At 35.9% G+C, this 24,110-nt stretch overlaps 2 protein-coding genes and 1 long non-coding RNA gene across 7 annotated transcripts; 1 reads left to right on the forward strand and 2 right to left on the reverse strand.

Moving 5' to 3' along the window:
- Positions 1-11,460: 11,460 nt before the first annotated feature.
- LOC149661065 (cytochrome P450 4V2-like) lies at positions 11,461-18,466 on the reverse strand. Of its 5 annotated transcripts, none has more exons than XM_089842461.1 (12): positions 18,352-18,466; positions 18,204-18,291; positions 15,065-15,177; positions 14,901-14,986; positions 14,640-14,839; positions 14,313-14,382; positions 13,027-13,150; positions 12,812-12,967; positions 12,580-12,753; positions 12,433-12,499; positions 12,055-12,234; positions 11,461-11,988 (listed from the first exon to the last, which is right to left on the reverse strand). In XM_089842461.1, exons 3-12 carry the CDS (start codon positions 15,158-15,160, stop codon positions 11,822-11,824), a joined length of 1,320 nt encoding a protein of 439 aa, XP_089698587.1. In that variant the 5' UTR covers positions 15,161-15,177; positions 18,204-18,291; positions 18,352-18,466; the 3' UTR covers positions 11,461-11,821. The 5 variants fall into 5 exon arrangements, with proteins under 5 accessions (XP_089698587.1, XP_089698586.1, XP_089698590.1 ...); XM_089842460.1 differs by having other exon boundaries at positions 18,204-18,286; positions 18,352-18,433; XM_089842464.1 differs by lacking the exons at positions 18,204-18,291; positions 18,352-18,466 and adding an exon at positions 16,875-18,142.
- Positions 18,467-18,786: 320 nt separating this feature from the next.
- LOC149661066 (cytochrome P450 4V2-like) lies at positions 18,787-22,691 on the reverse strand. Its single transcript, XM_089842471.1, has 5 exons — positions 21,756-22,691; positions 19,468-21,674; positions 19,246-19,401; positions 19,014-19,186; positions 18,787-18,925 (listed from the first exon to the last, which is right to left on the reverse strand). Exons 2-5 carry the CDS (start codon positions 19,525-19,527, stop codon positions 18,916-18,918), a joined length of 399 nt encoding a protein of 132 aa, XP_089698597.1. The 5' UTR covers positions 19,528-21,674; positions 21,756-22,691; the 3' UTR covers positions 18,787-18,915.
- LOC149661067 (uncharacterized) lies at positions 21,006-21,865 on the forward strand. Its single transcript, XR_016368776.1, has 4 exons — positions 21,006-21,322; positions 21,410-21,463; positions 21,591-21,727; positions 21,836-21,865. It is a non-coding gene; the product is annotated as an uncharacterized LOC149661067 (long non-coding RNA).
- Positions 22,692-24,110: the final 1,419 nt, after the last annotated feature.

Below are 24,110 nucleotides of genomic sequence, written 5' to 3' on the forward strand. Positions count from 1 at the left end.
CATCTGTAGAGATAACGTTTGGTAGTTTAGGGTCGTAAAATTGAAGTACTGGTGCTGATGAAATACTTGTCTTCAGCGAGTCGTAGTGTCTTTGGTGTGTTGATGTCCATTCATAGAGTACATCCGGTTTAAGTAGGTCTCTGAGTGGTGCCGTGTCTTCGGCGTATGTTGGAATGAAACGGCATATATAATTTACCATGCCTAAGAAACGTTGAAGTGTTTTCTTATCCTGAGGCGGTGCGAGTGAGCAAATGGCTTCAACTTTCCTAGGGTCCACATGGATTCCTTCATTTGTGATCAGGTGTCCAAGATAGGTGATGCGTGATACCGCAAGTTGCATTTTTCGTTTACTGAATCGTAAATTATATTGTTTGGCACGTTCTAGGATGCTATGAAGTACAGTTAAATGAGACTTCATGTCTGACGTTGCTATCAAAAAGTCATCTGTAGAGATGTGGACATTAGGAAATTCGTGAGCGGGGAAAATATCTCGCATCTGACGCTGGAAGACTTCGGTTGCAGTGACGATGCCGTAAGGAAGTCGTTTAAAGCGGTACCGTCCATGTGGCGTCGCGAATGTACAAAGGCGCGAGCTGTTCTCAGTGAGTGGAATTTGCCAAAAGGCACTTTGAGCGTCAAGGACGGTGAATACTGTGCAACCTTTTAGTTCCGCAAAGATTTCTTGCGTGGTTGGTAAAGGATAGGGTTCTCTTCTTATGGCACCATTTAAATTCCGGGGATCCAGACAAATACGAACTTCCTGAGTCGAGTCAGCTTTAGGTAGTTTTGTTGGCTTCGGTACGACTACGATAGGGTGAACCCAATCAGTTGGTTCATTAACAGGAACTATAATACCAAGGTTCAACATACGATCCAGTTCCTTGTGCGTAGCTTCACGATATGCATGAGGGATCTTATGACATGCTGATGCAATAGGTACAATGTTGGGTTTTAATTTGATGTCATATTCAGCCGGTAGCTTACCAACAGTATCGAAGATCATATGATATTGATCAATGAGTTCTGTCGCTGTGCCAGTATTTATAGTGGATCGTGTTGTTGCGATATCTTTGGGCTGAGTTCCTATGAAGGTTGCATGAGTGTGTGCGGTGTTGGGTCTTATTTGTGGTGGCGGACCCAATGGTGTGGAAGTGTGTTGTATTAGCCCCAGTTGTTGTGATGTAACGGCTCCAAGAATGGGTACATGGTTGTGTGACGTAACGTAGAAAGGGCAATTTGGTAGGTAGGCGGTGCCCGACATGCTAGGAAGATCAACAACGCCATCAATAGGAATTGAGTGTCCGGAATAGGAGGAAACGGTGTAGAGTGGTTGACGTAGAGGGGGCTGGTATGGTAGAGAATTGTATATCCCTCTTGATATTAGATTCACTTGCGAGCCAGTATCTAGCTTGAATCTATGTCGAGTGTTAAATAGATAAAGTTCGTCATATAATTCATCACCAGGGTTATTGCATCTGAATGTAGCGGCAGTCGAAAGACATGTCAGATCCGTGGTGGGTGAAGTTGAGTGACGCTGTCGAGGATGAATACTGATGCTATACGTAGTGTATGTTTGATCTTCATGTTGGAAATCTTGGTAATACTGATCAGTTTCGTCAAAGGATGAGAATTGGTCATTTGAGTCGTCCATTTCGATGGGATATGTTTGTAGACTGTAGGTTGAGCGGCATGAGGTAGCCCAGTGACCCTTACGTTGGCATTTCAAACATTTGGAATTTTTGGCTGGGCATGATTGATATCGATGCTGCGTGTTGCAATTTTGGCAAGGTCGTGTCGTACGTTGAGGGTCGGATTGATAATTGGAACGATGAGAGCTTTGAGAGTTTGGGTCACTGCGGTGAAATGGTGGACGTTGATAATTAGCAGTATTGCCGCGAGAAGAATACCGTTGCAATTCTTGTGATTGTTGATTGTGTCTAAAGCGCGGTCTTATTGTGGATCTGTGTCGATTAAGAGCATCCACAGTGAATTCTTTTGCTGCCGAAGGCTGTGTTGTGGTAGTAGACATGGCACGAGCCTGAGAATTGGTGATTTCATGCGCCTTACACATGATTATTGCAGTGTCTAAGTCCAGAGCATTGCCTTTATTTAGTAGTTGTAGTCTGAGCTCTTCATTCTGGATGCCAGCGACGATCATAGTGCGTAACAAAGGATTTTGTTGAGGTCCGAGATTGCATGCTTGGGCCTTGGTCTTCAAGTCAGTGTAGAATTCGTCAAAAGTTTGTGTAGGGCTTTGTCGAGACGTAATAAAAGCGTATTGATGAAATACCTCTGTTTGATAAGGTGCATAATAGAGATCAAATGCAGCAAGTATTATAGGCACTGTGCGATCATCCCCTGTTTCAGGTATCTCCAATGTATGATATATACGGCGTCCAGCGGCTCCTAGTATGTGGAGGAAAGTGGCTACTTGAGTAGGAACAGTTTCTCTATTTAGTTTGGCAGCGGCAGCAAAATAACCGAACTCCTCTTTATAAGTTTTCCAAGACGAAGCGGGATCTATCCCTGGTTCGAAAGCTTTAGGGCAAGTGATGGAGGCCATAGTAAAGTGGGCCTTGGCAAGTGAATCAGCAGACAAAAGCGAGTGAGTGAGCAAACGAGGCGTGTGAAATGGCGATCAACTCTATCACCATGTTAAGTTGTGTTAATAACTTGACATTAAATACTATAGTTTAAGTTTAAAAGATACTTTATTCTGGACTCGACTGTACAGCATGCTAGCTAGCTCATGACTGACTGCCCTATCCCGTTATGCCATATGAGGTTACCTCGTGAGATCAAAGTCCTTTACCACGTCATAGCTCCCCATTGGCTAACCCAATTCTGACCTCTGACCTCATTATAACAGATGTGTACCAAACGGATTCGATTAGAGGCTGTAATTTGAGGCCCAAATTCCAAGACTTATCGTAAGACTGTGCTTTAAAATTTTCTGTTGCTCCCCCCACTTGACTGGTATGCTAGGTGGTATTTCAGTAGAAGAAAATTTATTGAATTAGGGATAGCGAGAGATGGCTAGTGATATGGCTTAGTTATGGGCTAGACGCCCTTGTTTTATTGGCAACATTATTACATTGAATGTTGCCAGATTAAATTGTTGCTGGTGATTTGGCGAACTATGCTAATGATATATTAAAATTTAAATGGAAAAGTTTCATTTTGACACATTCCTTACCCTAAAATTTTGTGTTTGGAGCCTATTAATGCATTATAGTGATAATGTAATTAATTTTAGTGTTAAATAGGAAAACATTTAGGCTGAAAGAACAACTGGCGTAGTTTAATCTTATTTTGTTATTTCAGTTAAGGGTTATCTATAGTTACCCAAAAAAAACCTGTTGTTTTCGATTAATTTTAATTAAATATGATCATTAAGTTGAAATTAACGGCTTATCTTCTTTTACTAGTGTTATTTCAGTTTATTATACGAGTTTGAACAAGAAATTCTGCAAACTTTAGAGGAGTGACTGTTTGACTCTTGCAGAACAATCACTACTTTGCCCCAAAACTTTTAAATATCACGCCTTTTCAATGGCTCTCTTTTCAAAATGGGGAAAAAAGCTTTTAAATGACAATTTAATTAATCGTAAGAATTAAACAGGAAAATGGAGGCTGGGTGAAAGATTTGTTAGTTTAATTATAAGGTATCCATGAATTTACCCAAAACACGAATCTTTCACATTCTGGGAGCACTGCCGTGCTCCCAGCCAAGTCGAGCACTGACATCCTTTTCTCGAAGCAACTCGTGGCACTTTTAAGCCCACTGTAACTTCGTGATGGGTATAGGTGAAAGTCTGAAATTTTGCTTGCCGCGAGGACTGTCAATCCTAGCTATTGTTTCCAAATTTCAAGTTCCTACCCTATATGCTTTTCGAAATATCGCAGGTGAAATCTACCTTATTTTGTCACTCACTCACTCACCGATCATCAAAATTCTAAGGTACTTCTAGAGGAGATAGAAACTTAAAATTCAGGATTTAGTTTTCATTTATTTTATAAAGCACAGAAAAATTAAAACATCCCGAATTTTTTATAAAATTGTTCTTTAGTTCTTTATTTTAAAACTAGATGGCGCTGCCGTCTTTTCAACAGAAATAGTGTGTGTTCTTGATGAAAGGACGTAATGGTCCAAAGTTAACCGAAAGTTAAATATATATTAAAGCTAATAGGAGTAGTAGTTTAATAGAAATGTGTCGTAACTGATGCTACATTCTTTTATTAGGATATCGCGTACAATCTTTATTGCATATTCTCTGCGGGTCGAAAGGGGTAATTCAGCGTAAATATGGACAAACGTTAGCGATTATATTGGCAAACGAAGTACCACGAGAGGGTCTTGTTTTAATATAACTACCGAAGTATAACGAGAGGGTCTACAAAAAGAAGTGAGATCCTAAGAAAAACATTAACATGTACAAAAATGGGCCAAGCCTCGCTTCGTGCCCTCTCCGCCGTAAAAGTTCTGAAATCCCATGTAGAGCCAAGTCTGCCTTTTGGTCTCATTCAATCGCCAATTGAACAATTATGTTATAAATTAAGTACTTTTCCTAATTAATAACCAATATTCTTTGACTCTATCATTATTATACATCTTTGTTCGTATCAAAAATATCGTGACTTGGCAAGCGCAGGTGTACATAAGGTTATGCATAACTCGCCTTATAAACTTGTAAATAGGGTTATGCATAACTCACCATATAATTTGTACATAGGGTTGTGCATGACTCATCTTATAAACTTGTACATATCCCCTCGACCATAAACGATTTAGTGAATATCCCTTCGACTTCCTTTTAATATTACTTACTTGCGATTGCCAAGTCACGATATTTTTGATACGAACAAAGATGTATAATAATGATAGAGTCAAAGAAGATTGGTTATTAATTAGGAAAAGGACTTAATTTATAACATAATTGTTCAATTGGCGATTGAATGAGAACAAAAGGCAGACTTGGCTCTACATGGGATCTCAGAACTTTTTAGGGCGGAGAGGGCACGAAGCGAGGCTTGGCCCATTTTTGTACATGTTAATGTTTTTCTTAGGTTAATTATACTTGATTGAGTTTAATTTAACGGCTTATCTTGTTTATCTTGTGTGGATTTATTTTATAATAAAAGTTTCAATAAAATATTAACTTAAATTGCAATTACCCTAAAATTTTAATGTATGCGCTTTTGATGTATTTTAATGATCATTTAGATTAATTTGAAAGTGAAATAGGAAACTACTGTGGCTGTACGAAAAACTTGTGATGTTTTAATCTTAATTTGAGCGTGGTTCGTGAGAGTGGATTAAGCTTAAAATTTATTTGAATTTTTTACCCTATTTGCAATGTTTAGTGCAGTTTAATATTTTTGCCATATATTCATCATTATGGTACCCTAAACTTTTGGGTAGTTTAAACAGTTTATTTAAAAGTTATTTGAGCTTTTATCCAAAAATGTATATTTTGGTTTAATTTCACGTTAATTATATTTAATTGAGTTAAAATTAACGTAGGATTGTGTTTTGGCAGTGTACATTTAGGCTATAAAATGAGTTTAAATGTATACTTCACCTTAGTTGCAATTTTTAGTGGAGTTTTCGATTCTTATTTTACCCTAAACTTTTGAATTTCGCGCCTATTAAGGTGCTTTCGAGATAATTTAAATTAGCTTAAGTGTGAAAGAGAAAACATGGGGCTTTACCAACGGCTTGGTTAGATACAATCTTAATCAAGGACATCATTTAAGAGTTATCTGAGTTTTCATCCAAAAAAAATGTACATTCGGGGTTTAATTTCACGTTAATTACACTTAATTACGTTGAAATTAACTTGTCGTCAGTGCTCATTAAGCTTATAAAATGACTTTTAATAAATAATTCACCTTAACTCTAATGTTTAGAGGAGTTTTTGATTATTTCCAACACATTGCGTTAAATTTTTATCATATCCTGTGCTAGGTTTGTGGTAAAGATTATCTATACAATATGTTAATGAATGATGTTATTCTATAGTTTAGCTTGAATACCAGTAATTAAATCAAATACCTATACAATTCATAGCAATTTAAACCAATAAACAAACGGCAACGTGGACTGTGGAAATAGCAAACAACGTAACCCTCCGTTTCTAACGTGGTTACGTTGAGAGAATCTGTGATGTAAACATGAAAATTATTTGACTAATTAAATTATATAACGACACTGTCCTCCTGGATTAACCAGCACCACTGTTACTTATGAATTAAACAATCCACTGTTGGTAACAAATAGTTTATAAAATGATAACGTAACATCACAGTATAACTGATTCAATAGGACCAAAATTGTTTTAACGAATAATCTGGTCCTCTACATTGGTTTAGTTTTAAGGAATTATATCACACACCTTCACAATTAGTAGCATTTTAGTGAGATTAACAAATAATGAAACCGCGTATACCTGTCCTCAAATGAGAATGTTGAGTGAACTGCGCTAACCAGTAACCTATACACCACTCTTTTAACTGCCGTAGGAAAACACATTGAACATTTTGTGATCTTTCCTGTAATATTTTGAAGTTGAATTCATCACAGGGTGAAAACACTACCGTTGATTTCTAAACCATTAACAAATAATGAAACCCAGTATACCTCATACGTAACTCTCCGTTTCCAACGTGGTTACGTTGAGAGAATCTGTGCTGATGTAAACATGGAAATTCCTCTACATTGGTTTAGTTTAAGGAAATATATCACACACCTTCACAATTAGTAGCATTTTAGTGAGATTAACAAATAATGAAACCCTGTATACCTCAGTCCTCATATATTTGTTTGTAGCAGGAAACGAAGCAGACTGCGTATTTTTGGAATACAGAGCTGGAAATGAGCTTTTTTTATCTTGAAAGGGGAAAGACTATATAAATACTATATTACATAGACAAACTAAAATACAACTTAAGCCTTGGCCGTAAAGAACGTTCAAAAACTTACTTTAAATGATATAAAAACCTCTGGTAACTGTAATTATTTACCTGAATTACTTTTCTAGACGAAAATTCGACCTGATAACGACCTATTTCTTATTAAGGGTGCTACAGTTAATTAGAAAATACATATAAAGGTGCTCAAGCTCGGATGAAATAGTAAAGTAATCTGTCAGCGTCTACTGCTAGATAGTCTGACTCAAAAGTAATTTTGACGTACTTTCAGAATTAACTAAAATTAACATACTTAGAGTTAATTGATTTAAATTAAACTAGCCGATAGCACACCTTGAATACATAATTGTTAAATTAAGAGTATTCCGAAAAGTAACTTCGCTCTAGTTTTTCAGTTAGAGGTGGCTAAATATCACGAAAAACCCCATGTTAATCTCCATAGGAAAAATGGTAAAAGCATGTGAATTTTGCTTTAACGTTACAAAAGAGTATCAAGTCATATCTACAAGGGCCTACCGGCCCTGTAGAATACAAGCACAACGCTGCTATGTTGGTCAAATGAACTTTTATTTGTCAATAGGACTAGTGAACCAAAAAGTAAACGTTTGGGTTTGGTTTTCGTTTCTGTATGCAGAGACATTAACGGTTCAGAGTGAGACGAAAGTTAAATACACTTTTAAATAATTAGGCTTAGATTTTATAATCATGGTGGAAATCTGGGCCGCGTTCAGCAGAGCCCAGCGCTGCTAGCAGTGTCCTACATAACGGGATTTTGCTTTTGAATTTTGACGTCACGGTGCTTAGCGCTGGGCTAGCGCGGTCTTCAAAGAAAATAGTCGGCTTTTTGGATAGCTTTATGGGAATATAGCTATTTAATTGGCGTGAAACCAGTTGATCACGCGAGAATTTTAAGAGACATGTTATTTTCTAATTTTAATTATAAAAGTTGTTATCTATCTCTATAAATATGTTATCCTACAATTTTTGTTAAGCCTTGGTACCTTGCACGCTTTATTGCGCTAGCGTCATTTATAAAACGCCGATGACCGGAGAAAAGCGATGACGGCAGAGCTCACCGGTAAACATTTCCAAAATCCGCTGTCTTTTTTGGTGAGCTCTGCTGAACGCAGCCCAGACCAGTGAAAGGTCTGATCGTAATCGGATAATAGCTTCGTGTTTTCATGCTTTTTATGGTACGCATTTACTTTCAGTGTGTGTAGCCACAAATAAGCTTTGGTGTTATGTAACGTTAACAGTCATGTTGTTAAACTAAGAAAATCGTTGAGGTGAAACGAGAGGATAGTGTTTACATGCCAACCCTGTTGTGAATATGGCTTTGAACATAGAGGGCATACAGTTGAGGAGTAGAAAATTGGGCCTTTACAAACACGTAAAGGTAATATCCCTCCAAAGTTTTATCTCTTCATTTCCCGTTTTTCCCCCATCGGATGATTTTAATGTGTACAAGTATATCATTATTGGATGTAAAATGTCGTCTGATTTACAGTAAATTTGCTATGCTTTGTATACTGCTTTAATATTTCATAAATTTTAATTTAAGAAACATTTCTATATCTGGGTAAATAAGTTTGTAAGTAGTTGTCTTGACTCGGAGAGGTAATATTTTGGTTTTCCCAACTTGTTCTGCATGCGACAGGGGGTGTTTTGCGACACTCTGAGCTGCACAACACTCACATGAGAGTAAAAATTTACTTTTAGATCCTTGTTAAAAAGGTGTTAAACTGCACCTCTGTTGCACCATTCTATTCTTATCTTTTTAAATAAGTGTTTTTAAACCCTTTCATTGGTGTAAATGAACACACCTGTAATGCTGTCAAATTTGAACCCATATAAACTACTTTTAAAGGTGTTAAAGCACACCCCATATTCTTAGAGTGTAGGGTTAATTAAATTCAAATATATCATAGTTTAATTTCTTGAAAACTTTGTTTACCGAAAATTTATCTAAGGCACTCTTTTCCAAATCGTGTCTTTAAGCCTGAAATTTTTAATATTTTTTACATCAACCACCAACTCATTTTGTCCGCTTATCATTTATTTTGACTAAGGCTACAAAGACGGTTTTTATGCATTTATAAATTTATCTAAGGCACTCTTTTCCAAATCGTGTCTTTAAGCCTGAAATTTTTAATATTTTTTACATCAACCACCAACTCATTTTGTCCGCTTATCATTTATTTTGACTAAGGCTACAAAGACGGTTTTTATGCATATCTGTGTCTTCAGTCTTATTTCTTACTGTAAAAACTTGGGGTCTAAAAATGGTCTTTCATGGTTTAAAGTAGGACGTCATACAAGTAATAGTGTATTATAGTTTGCAAATGGTTTCATTAAAAATATATCATAAACGGTTTGTTCATAAAAATCGAGTAAACCAACAATGCTCTGGCATTGGAAATGAAACCGGGCGGTTCCCATTCAACCGAATCTCAATGGACAGAATCGCATTCGACAGAAATTGTTTGGCTAGAATTTCAAATCTAGCCCAATGGCTATATTCCCGATGGACCGAAATCCCAATCGTCCGAATATGCCCTAAAAATACATCAATATAACTTGAAACACGATAGCCGTCAGCGATTCGGTGGTGTAGTTTTTTAATATTAAAATTAAATGTTTCGTGATACTAATTAAAACGCTCACTTTCATTCCTTTCAAGGCAAGAGATATTTTGAATTAATAAACAAATTGTGGTTAAAATGAAGTATAATCTTAATGGTAGTTCCATCAATTTTTAAGTTTTAAATTAAAATTTTAATATTTTGGTTTCGGGTAGGTTAGGTTCGGTTCGGTTCGGTTAGGTTATTTTCCTATTAATTAGCTACCACCTTTTCCAAAACATTCTCCTACTAATTTGCTACCACCTTTTCCAAAATATTCTCCTAATTAATCGTTGCCACCTTTTCCAAAACAATGGTTCCAATAATTAGTTGCCACCTTTCCAAAATGTTCTCCTTATAGTTAGCTGTCACCTTTTCCTAAATATTTTCCTAATAATTAGCTGCCACCTTTTCCAAAATATTCTCCGATTAATTAGCTGCCACCTTTTCCAAAATATTCTCCGATTAATTAGCTGCCACCTTTTCCAAAATATTCTACTATTAATTAGCTGCCACCTTTTCCAAAATATTATCCTAATAGTTAGCTGCCACCTTTTCCAAAATATTCTCCTATTAATTAGCTGCCACCTTTTCCAAAATATTCTCCTATTAATTAGCTGCCACCTTTTCCAAAATATTCTCCTACTAATTAGCTGCCACCTTTTCCAAAATATTCTCCTTATAGTTAGCTGTCACCTTTTCCAAAATATTCTCCTTATAGTTAGCTGTCACCTTTTCCAAAATATTCTCATATTAATTAGCTGCCACCTTTTCCAAAATATTCTCCTAATAGTTAGCTGCCACCTTTGCCAAAATATTCTCCTAATAGTTAGCTGCCACCTTTTCCAAAATATTCTCCTATTAATTAGCTGATAACATGATAAATATGACTTAAAATTATAAAAAATATACAATTCCCTTTAAAAAGTAAATTTTCGGGGATCTGAAAGTATTTGGTTCTTCTAAACTAAATAGGTGCTTAATATTTTACAGAATGTTCGCTTATGGTGCTCAATTTCTTTGACCATTATTTTATTATAAGTCAAAGAAATTTAATTTGATTTAGTCAATTTTAATTGGATTTAGTCAATTTTAATTTGATTTAATCAATTTTAATTTGATTTAGTCAATTTTAATTTGATTTAGTCAATTTTAATTTGATTTAGTCAATTTTAATTTGATTTAGTCAATTTTAATTGGATTTAGTCAATTTTAATTTGATTTAGTCAATTTTAATTTGATTTACTCAATTTTAATTGGATTTAGTCAATTTTAATTGGATTTAGTCAATTTTAATTGGATTTAGTCAATTTTAATTTGATTTTATCAATTTTAATCAATTTTAATTTGATTTAGTCAATTTTAATTGGATTTAGTCAATTTTAATTTGATTTAGTCAATTTTAATTTGATTTACTCAATTATAATTGGATTTAGTCAATTTTAATTTGATTTAATCAATTTTAATTTGATTTAGTCAATTTTAATTTGATTTAGTCAATTTTAATTTGATTTAGTCAATTTTAATTTGATTTACTCAATTTTAATTTGATTTAGTCAATTTTAATTTGATTTAGTCAATTTTAATTTGATTTAGTCAATTTTAATTTGATTTAGTCAATTTTAATTTGATTTAGTCAATTTCAATTTGATTTAATCAATTTTAATTTGATTTGGTCAATTTTTATTTTAATTATTCAATTTTTATTTTAATTATTCAATTTTTATTTAAATTACTCAATTTTATAATATTTTTGAAAAGCAATTTTTTGGTGTTTTCCTTTTTCTATTGAAATAACATTACCCGCCTTTGGCTTCATTGGCTTTTCTTAAACAATCTTTTGGACGTTAGGCTTAATTTGTGACCAAAATCCAGTCACATTTTACGTCATAACTTTTGAACGGCTGGACCGATTTTAAAATTTCAAAAAGGGTTCGTTTCCAAATGACGCGAGCTATGTGATGCATCTAAAAAATGTCACGTGACGCGAAGATTTTAATTGGTCGAAAAGTGATTTTTTGGTTTTTTAGTAGTCACGAGCGCAATAATTTTCTGATTTTCAAAAATAAGGTGTTGACCTATTCTTGACATTCACACTTAACTAATAATGTCAAAAATTTTGCGATACGACGATCCATCATGAAATTATCGTCGATTGAAAATGATCCGAAACTTATTTCCGCGACTGTACTTTGTTCATTAATTACTCTTGCAATTTAGACATTTAGCCAATGCTAGTTCAACAAGTGAAATACAATACATATATATTTTCAATTCTTCTGGTTTCTGGGCTCGAAATGTAGTGGCATTTCATGCATTTTATTGACAATATCATAAGCAGGAATTACTTTGTCTCTCGCTAATTGGGAAGTGACTCGGAAATGTCGAAGAACGTTCGCTAAAATTACTTTCAATCCAATCGTGGCGAATGCTTGTCCTGGAAAATAGTTCAAGTTGACTTTTAGAAATGAAGTTAATTACTGAAGGAAAGGTGTTGACGAACCGATGCAATTGCGGGGACCGGCAGCAAATGGTATGTAGGCAAATGGGTGTCTTCTCGCGTTGTTCTCCGGATTGAATCTGTCGGGGTCGAATACTTCTGGATTAGGGTAATGTCGGGGGTCCCGATGAACGCTTTGTACCAAGATGCCGCACGTCACACCCTTTTTAAGAATTTTCTCGCCTGTAATTTGCAATGATATTATTTTATCGAGATATTTTGAAATATATATACAGTATAATAGTGGATTCAAGTCAATATTATGATCTAAGTTTTAGACTTAGAACAAATACAGAAGAAAACTTCTAATTATTTTCAAGGGTACTTAGAAAAATAGTAAATTTTTAATTCTAGTAAGAAATGACTAAGCTGTAAACGAACTTATTTTTAGGTCTTGAGTAAGCTCGCGAGCAATCAACGGAAGTGGAGGACACAGCCTTAGCGATTCCTGCAAAGGGTTAAGTTGGCTTTCACTTAATATTGGAAAACTTGTAATGCAGTTGCTTTAGCTGTTGAACAAAAATTAACCTTCGCGACTTTTTCGAGGTAGGTCAAGTGTTTTAAATCGGCGTATTCAATGTCTCTTTCTATGTCCGTTCCACAGACGGAAGTCAACTCTTGGTAGACCTTTTCTTGAATCTCCGGATAAAGACCGAGCATGAATAGGGTAAATGTTGTAGTGGTAGCGCTGGTGTCGTAACCCTGTCAAAGTAATGTCAAGACTGGTTATCAGTTAATGGGGATTTTTCTGGTTCATTACCGCCGCAATCAGAGTTAGGCATTCGTCACGAAGTTGCTTCTCACTCATTAATTCGGGGTTTTTATCCAGCAATTGTAGAATAATATCCATAAAGTTCGCATTTCGAACGTTATCGTCGGGTTCTTTTATATTCGCTTTCTTTCTCGTTAACATGATCTGCGAGCAAGTTAACATTTTTGTACCAAATAATTTAGGTCTGCTTAAGAAAAACTTACTTTGAAGACGTCATCCATTAGTTTAATTGCATTTACGGTTTCTTTTCCCAAAGCTGTCAATTTGAATATTTCATCCAAAGTCAACCATGGTCGAGTTAGACGATAACTGAAGCTTTGTTCTAATCTATAATTAACGAACTATTTCTGTTAATTCGTTTAGTGACGACGTTATATTGGTCACGCTCGTGACGTAATCGAGGGCGTTAGAGAAAAATTAGTTTCTGTAGCGCTCTGTTGTTTAAATTTTGTTTGGGATCTATTTGACAAAGGTTTGGAAATAACTTCATTAATATCAATTAAATGTTTTTAGAAAAAATGGAAAGCTATGGAATGTGAATATAAACAGAAGTTTTTGACTTCTTATCCTGGGAAGTATTGGACTCTAACCATATCCGGAACCATCTCTGTTTGCCAACTTCTTATTAGGTCCGATCACCGCGCCACCTACGGCGTTTCCCTCATTTTAAGCTGGCAGGCTGATTTGCGCGCCAGCAGCGGGCAAGTAACGAAACTTTAAGGTGTGCCATATGGTTTAAGGTAACGAATCAGAAACGGTGACAAGAACAGCTGTTAATAGAGTTTGCTAGAAATTCCGGTCAAACTAGTGTGGGGTCCTAGGCCCACGGATTGTAATGGATTTTCATAGAGTTCTAGCCAGACGGGCTTTTCAACGATTGGCGCTGAAGAAGTTTTGAACACGCCCCACAGTTTGAGAGCCACAGCCTCTCGGCGTGGGTTTTTTTTCAGTAGATTAGATAGTTTTCCTAGTGGGGAGGAAACATTCGACCCTCTTTTACGATTGCCATAGGCAATTTTGACTAGCAGGGATGGATAATATATAAAGCCAAAGTGTCCAATACTTCCCAGGATAAGAAGTCATTAACTTCTGATATAAAATGTTAATTCCGTTTCTCTTCATCTAGTGAGACCATGAATCTATATAACTATGAATATACAGCTGCGTTACGCTGTCTAACCTCTCGATAAGGTTTGGGCGGGACTTAGCGAAAGGAGACATCAGTCACGTGTCTGCTAGTATTAGGAGCGGGCGAAGGGAGTGGGAGTCCGGGGGTGTGTAAATTCAAAACGTCACTTTCTCTTGTCTTGTGATTGGCTATATAGCTACGCAAAACGCGTCAAAGCTAGGAGGGTAACACCAAAACCAAATCGACATGATAGAAGGGGCATATGATAGAGCTGTATATTCATAGTTATATAGATTCACGGTGAGACAAATAGTGGTCTCTGTGGCACACTCTCTTATATCGCAGCATAAACATTTTTACCTTTTGAAACCTTCGAAATAGTCATTTTGAAAGAAATTTCCATTTCCAGATTCAAAGTCAAAAATAGCGTCTATGAATAAATTAAAATTAAAATTGACCTTATTTGAAATCGTGTTTGCCTATACATCAACCAGAAACATTAGATTCTGATTTTCATAACAAAAGTTTCAGATATTTCGTTCCAACATCCCATCTAGGATTCCTTAAATCCATCTCCGTTTCCAATTTTTAATTTTTATATCAAGAGATCTCTGATTGATGTCATACTTCATTTTGTAATTTCTTTTCAACGTGAAGTATCAACAGGAAAGCAGATTCTCAATTTACCCATAATTATGTTGAACGCGCACTGCTCGATTGAATCCGATATGTCTAATATCTTGGGATCAGATTTGGAAATGTCTTTTTGTAATTGAGTAATCATCATTTTGACGTGTTTGTTCATCATGGGAACGAACTCTTTGATGCTCCCAAGATGAAACATCGGATTCAGCAATTTCCTCTGTTTCCTCCAAAGGTCTCCATTGCTGAAATTTCACCGATTAATTAGCGTTTTCAAGTGTGCTTGATCCGAATTTTTACTCTTACCTCGTTATTAAGCCCTTTCCTAGAACAGTTTGCATAAAGTGGTAATATCGGGATTTGTTAATTTCTTTCGTACTGTTTAGGACAACCTAGAATTAAGTTGCCGATTCGGCGGTAGTTAGCGATTTAAGCTCCAAATTTGTTGGCACATGTGAAATTTCCCTTACCTTAATTAAATCTGGATCAATCAATATCACGTTTTTTTTATTAAATAAATCGAAATTGAAAAGTCCCTCTTGACGAAATATCGTAGACATTCCCATAATGGTTTCTAACCCATCTATACATTGCAATAAAGGTAATCAGGAATCACCGAAGGACCATGATAGAGTGGCAGTTAAATGGGGAAAACCCTGTGCACTATAAGGCTCCATTGGAATACACAGTTTTTTATTTAAACTTGGAATCTTTGAGAAGTCCCATACTAATATCTGATTGAAGGTAACAGGATGGGCTAAAATGTTCTTAATCATCGGCCTCCACCATTCTCGCTTTTCATTAGCTATTCTGATGCGTAGGACAACCGCCAACCCTAATTTTACTCGTTTAAAACACTGAAAGGGAACTGTTTTTAGCCACATCATAGTATGTGTTTTGTTCTCGTTCGGTAGCTATCGCCATCTATGTTATGTTTGACTGGAACGTTTTGGCGGTTAATTCAAATATGGGTTTAGATAGAGCTAACATAGTGTTAAATGAGCGTTATGCGTTTGATCATTTTAGCATTGCTAAAGGTAATTCGAGGGGATAATCACTAAAATGCGTAATCACTATAACTAAACTTTCTCTTTCAAAAGTTTCTGGGCATAAGTCCTTGTTAGAAATTTATAAGATGCGATAAGTGTGCATCGGCATAAGTCTATGTTGTAAACTCATCGAGGGGATTATCACTAAAACTATCTGTTCTTCGATTCGCCGGAATATTAGAATTACAGCATAAGTAAATTTATACGTTTATAATTTTATCACTGTTTAGAGTAGGGCATCGAGGGGCTATTAACTCTGATTTTATGCACGGTAAATCATTTAAGCATTGTAAAAGATAGCGCTATTCACTCATTAAGGTAAGTTATAGAGGGGTTATCCACTCATTAGGGTAGGGTATAGAGGGGCTATTCACTCGTACGATGTGGCTACTATTACGAGCCCTTGGGCCGTCTTGTTACATTCAGGTTAGACGTATATAGGTCGCGGGAGTCGAGGCTACGTCAATAGCACCTTGGACTAAATAATGCCTTACCGGGACTAGACAGTCCATAAAAAACGCGGCTCACAAAAGCCATTGGCTATACCAGTGCACCTAGCGGGAACAAATGAAAGCTTGGCGGACAAACAAGATAGAACGTGTATTATTTTGCTATACATCGCGCGTGCGCGCATTATTCGAAACGATTTTTGACAATCAAACTTGGTCAAAGGCTTAGGAAAAGGAACAAATTTAACGCCTTTGGGGTCAAAGTATCGAGAATCATTTTTGCATTTTGGGTAAATACAGTGTTTAACCGTTATTACATACCTAATTTCTTAAATGAAAACCTAAATTTCCGTTTATCCAGCCCGCTTCTTTGAAATTAGTCGTCCCGTTAAATGTCCTAACCGCCCGTTTACAAATCTCACTAGTGAAGGCTCCTGATTTGTTGAAAAGTCGCGCATGCGCCGTGTAAACCGGATGTGTAACAAAATTACGGGAAACGAGGGAAAGTAGTCTTTTCTTCCCCCCTTATTTCAATGGCTTTTATGATCCAAACCGGATTGCCTTACCAAAGGCTAGAGTGTCTAGTCCCGGTAAAGCTTTACTTAGTCCAAGATATAACGATGCTATTTGAAAACGAAAGATACGCTTTTATACCAAAGTTTTGCTTCTTACTGGTTATAAAATGTACGTCACACTCGTTTTTTCTAGAGTGGACTACAAGGCAATTCTATACATAGCTATTAAAGTTATTCAATAAATTCATGATAAAATACAAATTTTACTTCATTGGATATTCACACTCCAATCGTATTCCATAATTGAATAGATCATTTCGAAAAAAAAAAAAGAAAAACCAGCATACAGGGGCGATATTGCCATTGGGTTATTCTCCCTCGATCCAAGAGGCACCGCCAGGATGAGCCCCAGTTCACGACACGCGAAAGGCTAACCATCTTGCACAGCCTCTAGCGGTGCTTCTAGGCGAGAGGGGGAAGACCCCAATGGCGGTCTCGCCCCTGTGTGTGTAGGTTTCTCGAATTTGTCTATATACTCAAATAGCACTTATCTAGGCTTTCAATAAGTTTTTTTTTTAATCAAAACTCACAAGTTGTAGTGGTGATGTCTTTAACGGGTGGGAAGAGCTTAACAAATCTGAAGTGACCAAAGGCAAAGACCGACTTGAAACCGTAATTTGGGTACGAATTCCAAATTCGCGGTAATGGAATACTTTGAAGTAGAGACGATATAAATGTCATCAATTTATGAATTACTTCAAAAGTTAAAAGTAATATCTTCAGCGACATGATTGTTTGTTGTTTGATTGAAAAACCAACTGAGCGATCAACACTTCGACCCGCGGTGTTTATACTCTGGCTCGAGTTAATTTAGTCTACCTAGTGAAATCTTTTAATTTCTATATGTTCTTCATTAAAATTTTCGCAAAAATGATTTCCTAAATTTGCATAAGGAAGTCTTGGTTTACCTAAGTGGTCTTTAAGGAGAGGGCCAAACCCAAACCACTTAAATAATTTCAAGCTGATATATTATAATTACATTACTTTCTTTCTTAATAATTAGAAATTAGATTAAGATCTCGAAGTTTTATAATATTTTGGCACTATTACTACCTATTTATCTTTTTTATTTTGCAATTGGAAATTAAATTCTAAAATACTTGGTTTTTCTTTTCAAGTTTCAGCTAAGGCTCTATCATTAATGTTTCAATAACAAAAAAGCATATATAATAAGGTATGTCGTCTCGGTACGTTTCTACCGCCATGCGCAGTATGCGTCTACTAAAGTTACTTGTGTACAAATGGTAATCATTTGAGAGCTGCGCACCGAGGAACTATTCACTCATGTTTTCTAACAGTTATATTAGAAGTGAAAATTGTTTGAAGTCAGGATAATTTTACAAAAAATTATTCGGTCGAAATACGGTTTTTTTTTAGCCACATTATTATTTCCTCAAAGTATAGTTATTGTTTAATAAAAATAAATTGAACAAGTGAAATGCAATGTATAAAGATTTTCAATAATTCTGAACTCTGGGCTCGAAATGGAGGGGGCATCTCATGAATTTTGATGAAAATAAACAAACTAGGAATTACTTTGTCTCTCGGTAATTGCGAAGTGTTTGGAAATGGCGAAAAACGTAAACTAAAAACAATTTCAATTCAATCATGGCGAATGTCTGTCCTGGAAAACAGACGAAATTAAATGAAGTTATTAAATATTGAAAGGAAGGTGTTGCCGAACCGATGCAATTGCGGGGACCTGATGCAAATGGGATGTAGGCAAATGGGTGTCTTCCTTCGCTGTTCTTCGAGTTGAATCTGTCGGGGTCGAATACTTCTGGATTGGGGAAGTGTCTGGGGTCGTGATGAACGCCTTGAATCAAGATGGCGCACGTCGCACCCTTTTTAAGAATTTTGTCGCCTAAAATTTGCAACAGAATTTGTTTATATAAAAGGTTGAATATTTTGAAATATGTTTAGTAAACTTAAGGGAAGTGGATTAAAGTCGGTGTTCTGTTTGTAATTGGAGATTCGGAAGAAATATTGGCTTGAGCCTCTTTGAGTTTTTCCATGGAAACCAACCCTGACGCTTCATTTTCATAAAAATTAATCACAACTTTTAAAATTCTACGCAAGGGTAATTGGTAAAATATTTCATAATCAACGTGAAAATCTTAGAAGTAAGAAATTAGTAGTTCCAAAGTGCACTTGCAACGGAGTAATTACCAATAACAAGCAGAAAACAAACCTATTTGCATATCTGCAGTAAGCTGGCGAGCAATCAATGGACCCGGAGGACACAGCCTTAGTGATTCCTGCACGTAAATAGAATAGATTTTATTTTACTTAAAATTGTAAAATTTGTATTAAGTAATTTGCGTCTATATTTAATAAAAAAATAACCTTCGTGATTTTTCGAGGTAGGTCAAGTGTTTTAAATCGGCGTATTCAATGTCTCTTTCGATGTCCGTTCCACAGACGGAAGTCAACTCTTCGTAGACCTTTTCTTGAATCTCCGGGTAAAGGCCGAGCATATACAGGGTAATTGTTGTAGCGACAGAAGTGCTATCCAAACCCTGCGAAAGTCATTCTGTATAACCTTTTGAGATTTAAAGCGCACATTGTCGTTTATTACCGCTCCAATGATAGTTACGCATTCGTCTCGTAATTGTTTATCGCTCATAAATTCCTGGTTTTTCTCAAGCATTTGTAGAAGTATATCCGCGAAGTTCACGCTTCGAACGTTATCGTCGGGCTCTTTCATATTCGCCTTGAATTTCATTAACTCCGTCTGCGAATGAATTGGTGGTTTTTTACGTAATGTGTCACAACCAAATTTCAAAAGTTGTCTACTTACTTGGAACGTCTCGTCAATTAATTTAACTACATTTACGACTTCATTTCCCTTGGGTGTCATTTTGAATATGTTGTCCGATATCAACCACGGTCGAACTAACCGGTAACTAAAGCTTTCTTCGCATCTAATGTTAAAGGGTATGGGAATTTACAATTTCATATCATATTTTACCACGAAAGTGGTATTATGTTACACTTTCAAGTCTCTACTTTCAAAACATCAAGTTTTTAGTAAAATTGAACCCAAGTTTATATTTTTAATATCCATTGGAAAATAACGAAAACTCAGTTTCGATATATCAACAATGTTGTCTTGTCAAGCCTCAAGCTTGTTCGTCTGTTTTATGACATCACTATGACGTGCGGAAAAAAAGCGAGGGAATCCTATACGCGCGAGGTATACGTGTCTCGAGCTTTGTCCATGCTTCTCCCCTGTCTAAACTCTGGGTCTGATAGCGGAGAGAGTGGCACCATCTCGCGTGTGTGACGTCAAAAACAGGAAAACGTTTTAGCCTTTCTTAAATAGTGGATTTCAAATAATTTCATGTGAAGCATTTTCAAATGAATATTGCGGCCAAATAACCAGAAATCGGAGAATTGAAAGCTTGATATTTTTGAATTCACAGTAATTAATTGTTATATAAATCAGAGTTTATTCAAACGAAGCTTCTCATACCCTTTAATGACGATTTTAGTTAAGTCGCAGTAATTAGGCACTTAAGAACGGATTAGTTTCTGGAGGACCTTGAGCCGCGGAACTTTCCCTCGCTTAAAGTTATATATAATATAATTTAATATAAATTTAAATATAAATATTTAATATAAATTAATTCACTGGATCTAATTCCCTTCAGCTCTATATTTTTTATTGATGTGGACTATAATATTTAACTTTTCTTCTACCGTATTCATCTTTAAGTAAAGCCGCAAATATAGGGGAATATCCGGTATGTGGAAAACAAAGACGTTTAAATAAAGGACTTTAGTGGACTGGTAACTCTCTAGCCCCATCTTTCGTCTTTGTATGAACCTACCAATCAACGTTGCGTATTAACTCTACATCAAGCAGACGATACTACTGCCTAAGGTACTGAAACCAGAGAGAATTTATAATAGGGAGTGGAAGCTCTTGCCCTTGACCATGTAGCTCAAACAAGTAGGCTGCGACGCTAAAACTGGCCAGGTAAATTTCCGGTCACATGACACTCCTTCAATTATTAAAGTTTGCCCTCAATCAGTATTGGTTGTACAATTACCCAATAAGGGTTCGCGACTGGCCCCATTTGGAGTTATTTTAAGTCGGAAGTTTCCCTTTCCCTAAAAGGGTTGTGTGCATCTCCTCTAGAGACCCTCCTGCAACAATCTAGAACCTCCCTGAATGGAGGGGCCACAAAAAATTACACCGGAAAAGATCTGGCCAGTTTTGTTGATCACGTGATCTTTGAGCTACATAATATTCCTCAGTTTCCAATTCGCGACTTTCTACTCCCTATTATAAATTCTCTCTGCTGAAACTCGCAACCACTTTTGAGAACGGTTTATTCGCGACTACCGACGTTCTTTTCACACTAATTTGTTGTATTGAAGTTTCATAAAAGTGAAATATTTAAAAATAGGGAAATCTGAGGCGAGTTAGTTAAATTAGAAGAGGAATTGAGTTTATGGTGGAATGAATTAAGTTTTCCATTTGGTACCTTTTAATGGCTTTGAAAAAGAAATCTCCAAGATGTTTATTCCTTTCAGAACAAATTATTAATGTTGACCCTATTTTTAAGGACAGCTCAAACATTCGCGTACAAAACAGTACGGAACGTAAATGACTATTAGCAATTTAGCATATATTTTGGTATATCAAGGTGAGTCATAATTTCAAAGCAAAGACTTATCGCCCTAAGTTCACTGGGCGAGAGTGCTAAAATTATTTTGTCGCTGGTCCTTTCTAGAATTATATTGTCCATGGGTACGCTCCACACTTCAAACTAAAATACGTCTAGGTTGTAAGTTAATGACTGCCTCTTTGATACCATACTTGTATTCGATATCAAAGGCTTCTCAATTTACCCATAATTATGTTGAACGCGCACTTCTCGATTGACCCCGATATGTCTAATATCTTGGAATCAGATCATGGGAACGAACTCCTTGATGCTCCCAAGATGAAACATCGGATTCAACAATTTCTTCTGTTTCTTCCAAAGTTCTCCATTGCTGAAAATTTTAAAATTAAATTGCTTTTAGAATTTTGCCTGATCATATGATATGTAATTATATTTTTAAATTCACTCTTACCTCGTTATTAGACCATTTCCCATAAATATGTGGAATAAATGGTAAAGGTCGGCTTTGTTGATTTCTTTGCTACTGGTTAGCGCAACCTTGAAATAAGTGGTCAATTCGGCGGGAGCTAGCTAGGTCAGTCCCAAATTTGTAGCCACAATTGGGAAAGGCCTTACCATAATTAAATCTGGATCAACCAATATTACGATATTTTTATTAAATAAATTAAAATGGAAATGTCCTTCTTGACGAAATAACGAAGACATTCCCATAAGGGTTTCCAAAAAATCTAGAAGTTGAAAGATCTTCAAAATTACTTCGGCCAGATCAAAACCCCGTCGGTGTGTTTTCCTAACTGCTGTAGTTCAACAAGGACAAAAAATATTTTGCAATGCTCCATGTGGTTTTTAATGTGCTATTATTGCATAGCACAAAAACAACGATCTAAGGCTATACAATGTTTCGCATACACTATAAAGTTGCATAAAATCGAGCAATGCCTGACCAATTCAATAGTCGCGGGATACAGTGACCATGACACTAAAATGCTGCTATTTCTATTTTCGAATGCATTTTATCTCTCTTCCATGAATGGTAGAAAATCAACGAAATCATAAATAAACCCTTGCAATAACAAATTTTGGAATTTGGTTTGCCTAAAAAGTAAATCAATCTGATTCGGAATTAAATAGAGTGGGTATACTCTTTTACTCTATTTTATCTTTAAAACTATTGATTTAAAGGAATAGCGACGTGGTTTAAAAATTATCTCAAATCTAAAGAAAACCTTACTTTTTTGAGAGTTTAAACTCTTCTGATTCCAAAAATATGTTGATAAATATGAGGTAAAACACAGAAAAAAACGCTTCGAAAACTTGAAATTTGGGGGGCAAAAGCAAATTTGCGGAGAAGATTTTTGGCGGGTTTTTCTCCCTGATACGTGACTCACGGCATCTCGCGGGAAAGCCAAGCGCGAGCGCCTGAGTCTACTAATGCCGCGGCGCGATTCCGCGAATATGAATAAAATAGGCGCGAATACACTAACTTGCGTCACGTGAGCGACATCTAGAGAGAAAATTTCTCCTTCATCAAACGAAACAAAATTTTAACTAGGCCTTTTCCAAACACAATACTCAGATTGCTATTCTATAAATTGCTACGAAACCAAATAAAAAAGTAAACATATCTTAAAAAACTAGATTTTTCAAGGATTTTTTTCGCATTTTAAGTTTGTGGATGACGAAAATTATGTCGCTAACACTTTAAATAAGTCAAACTCACAAGATGTAGAGCTGATTTCTGTAACGAGTGGAAATAGCTTCAGAAATCTGGCGTGACCAAAGGCGAAGACCGACTTGAAACCGTAATTTGGGTAGGAATCCCAAATTCGCGGTTATGGAATAAGTTTAAGCAGAGACGATATAAATGTCATCAATTTATGAATCACTTCAAACGCAAAAAGTAATATCTTCAGCCGCATGATTGTTGTTTGATGGAAAGACCAATTGTGCAGCGACCAACACTTGGACCTGCTATGTCTATACTCCGACTTGGCTCTAATCCATGGCTATTATAGTTAATGCATTTTTAATGTTTACCATCAGAAAAATAAAAATTTATACCGATATGAAATTATATATTTGAGAACTCTCTTAAATGCGCTAAATGCAAATAATAATAATTATTATCAGAAGTAAGATGAGACTAGAAGTACTGAGCTAACCAAATTCTCCACTTGGCGAAAGAGAATATTCTTGATAACACACCAACGGTTGGCCCTCTGGTAGCGGTTTCTGAATTTTCCCTCCAAAACGTGAGATGCTCGTGGCGGTAGACGTCCGAACTAGATTCAAGCACCCGCGTCCGTGTTCCGCGGCTTTAAGTTGAGGGGAAGGGGGTAGGAAATATTTTAGAACTCGACCAATTTTTTCTCTCTAGTGTAGGCGCGATGGAAGCGGCATAAAATCCTCAAATTTGTTCACTAGTGCCAGGATCTATTATCAATGCTAGAGCTCTTTACTTCTAGTCTCATCTTACTTCTGTTATTATTTATGAAATGAGAATTTCTAATATTTTTTTTATTATAGATATCAGCTTGTTTATTCTAATTAGGGCGATAGGCAATTTTAAAAATAACAGAATTTGCTTGAAATCGTACTTGATTTCACATTAAATAACGTAATGTTCATCATGTCCGTATGAATTTAATGACAACATGTTTCTTGGCCGTTGGCCCATTTCGTTAAATTTTTAATTTTGCAATTGGGTTGCGTTTGATTATACCCGCTTAATTGTTGTAGCTACTTTATTTAAATCTCGTAGAATTGATTTAGGCCTACTTATATGTTCATTATAAAATGAATCACA

Source organism: Phalangium opilio, unplaced genomic scaffold (assembly GCF_054372755.1).
Source record: "Phalangium opilio isolate 3A_F unplaced genomic scaffold, DU_Popi_V2 ptg000070l_1, whole genome shotgun sequence".
Classification (NCBI taxonomy): domain Eukaryota; kingdom Metazoa; phylum Arthropoda; class Arachnida; order Opiliones; family Phalangiidae; genus Phalangium; species Phalangium opilio.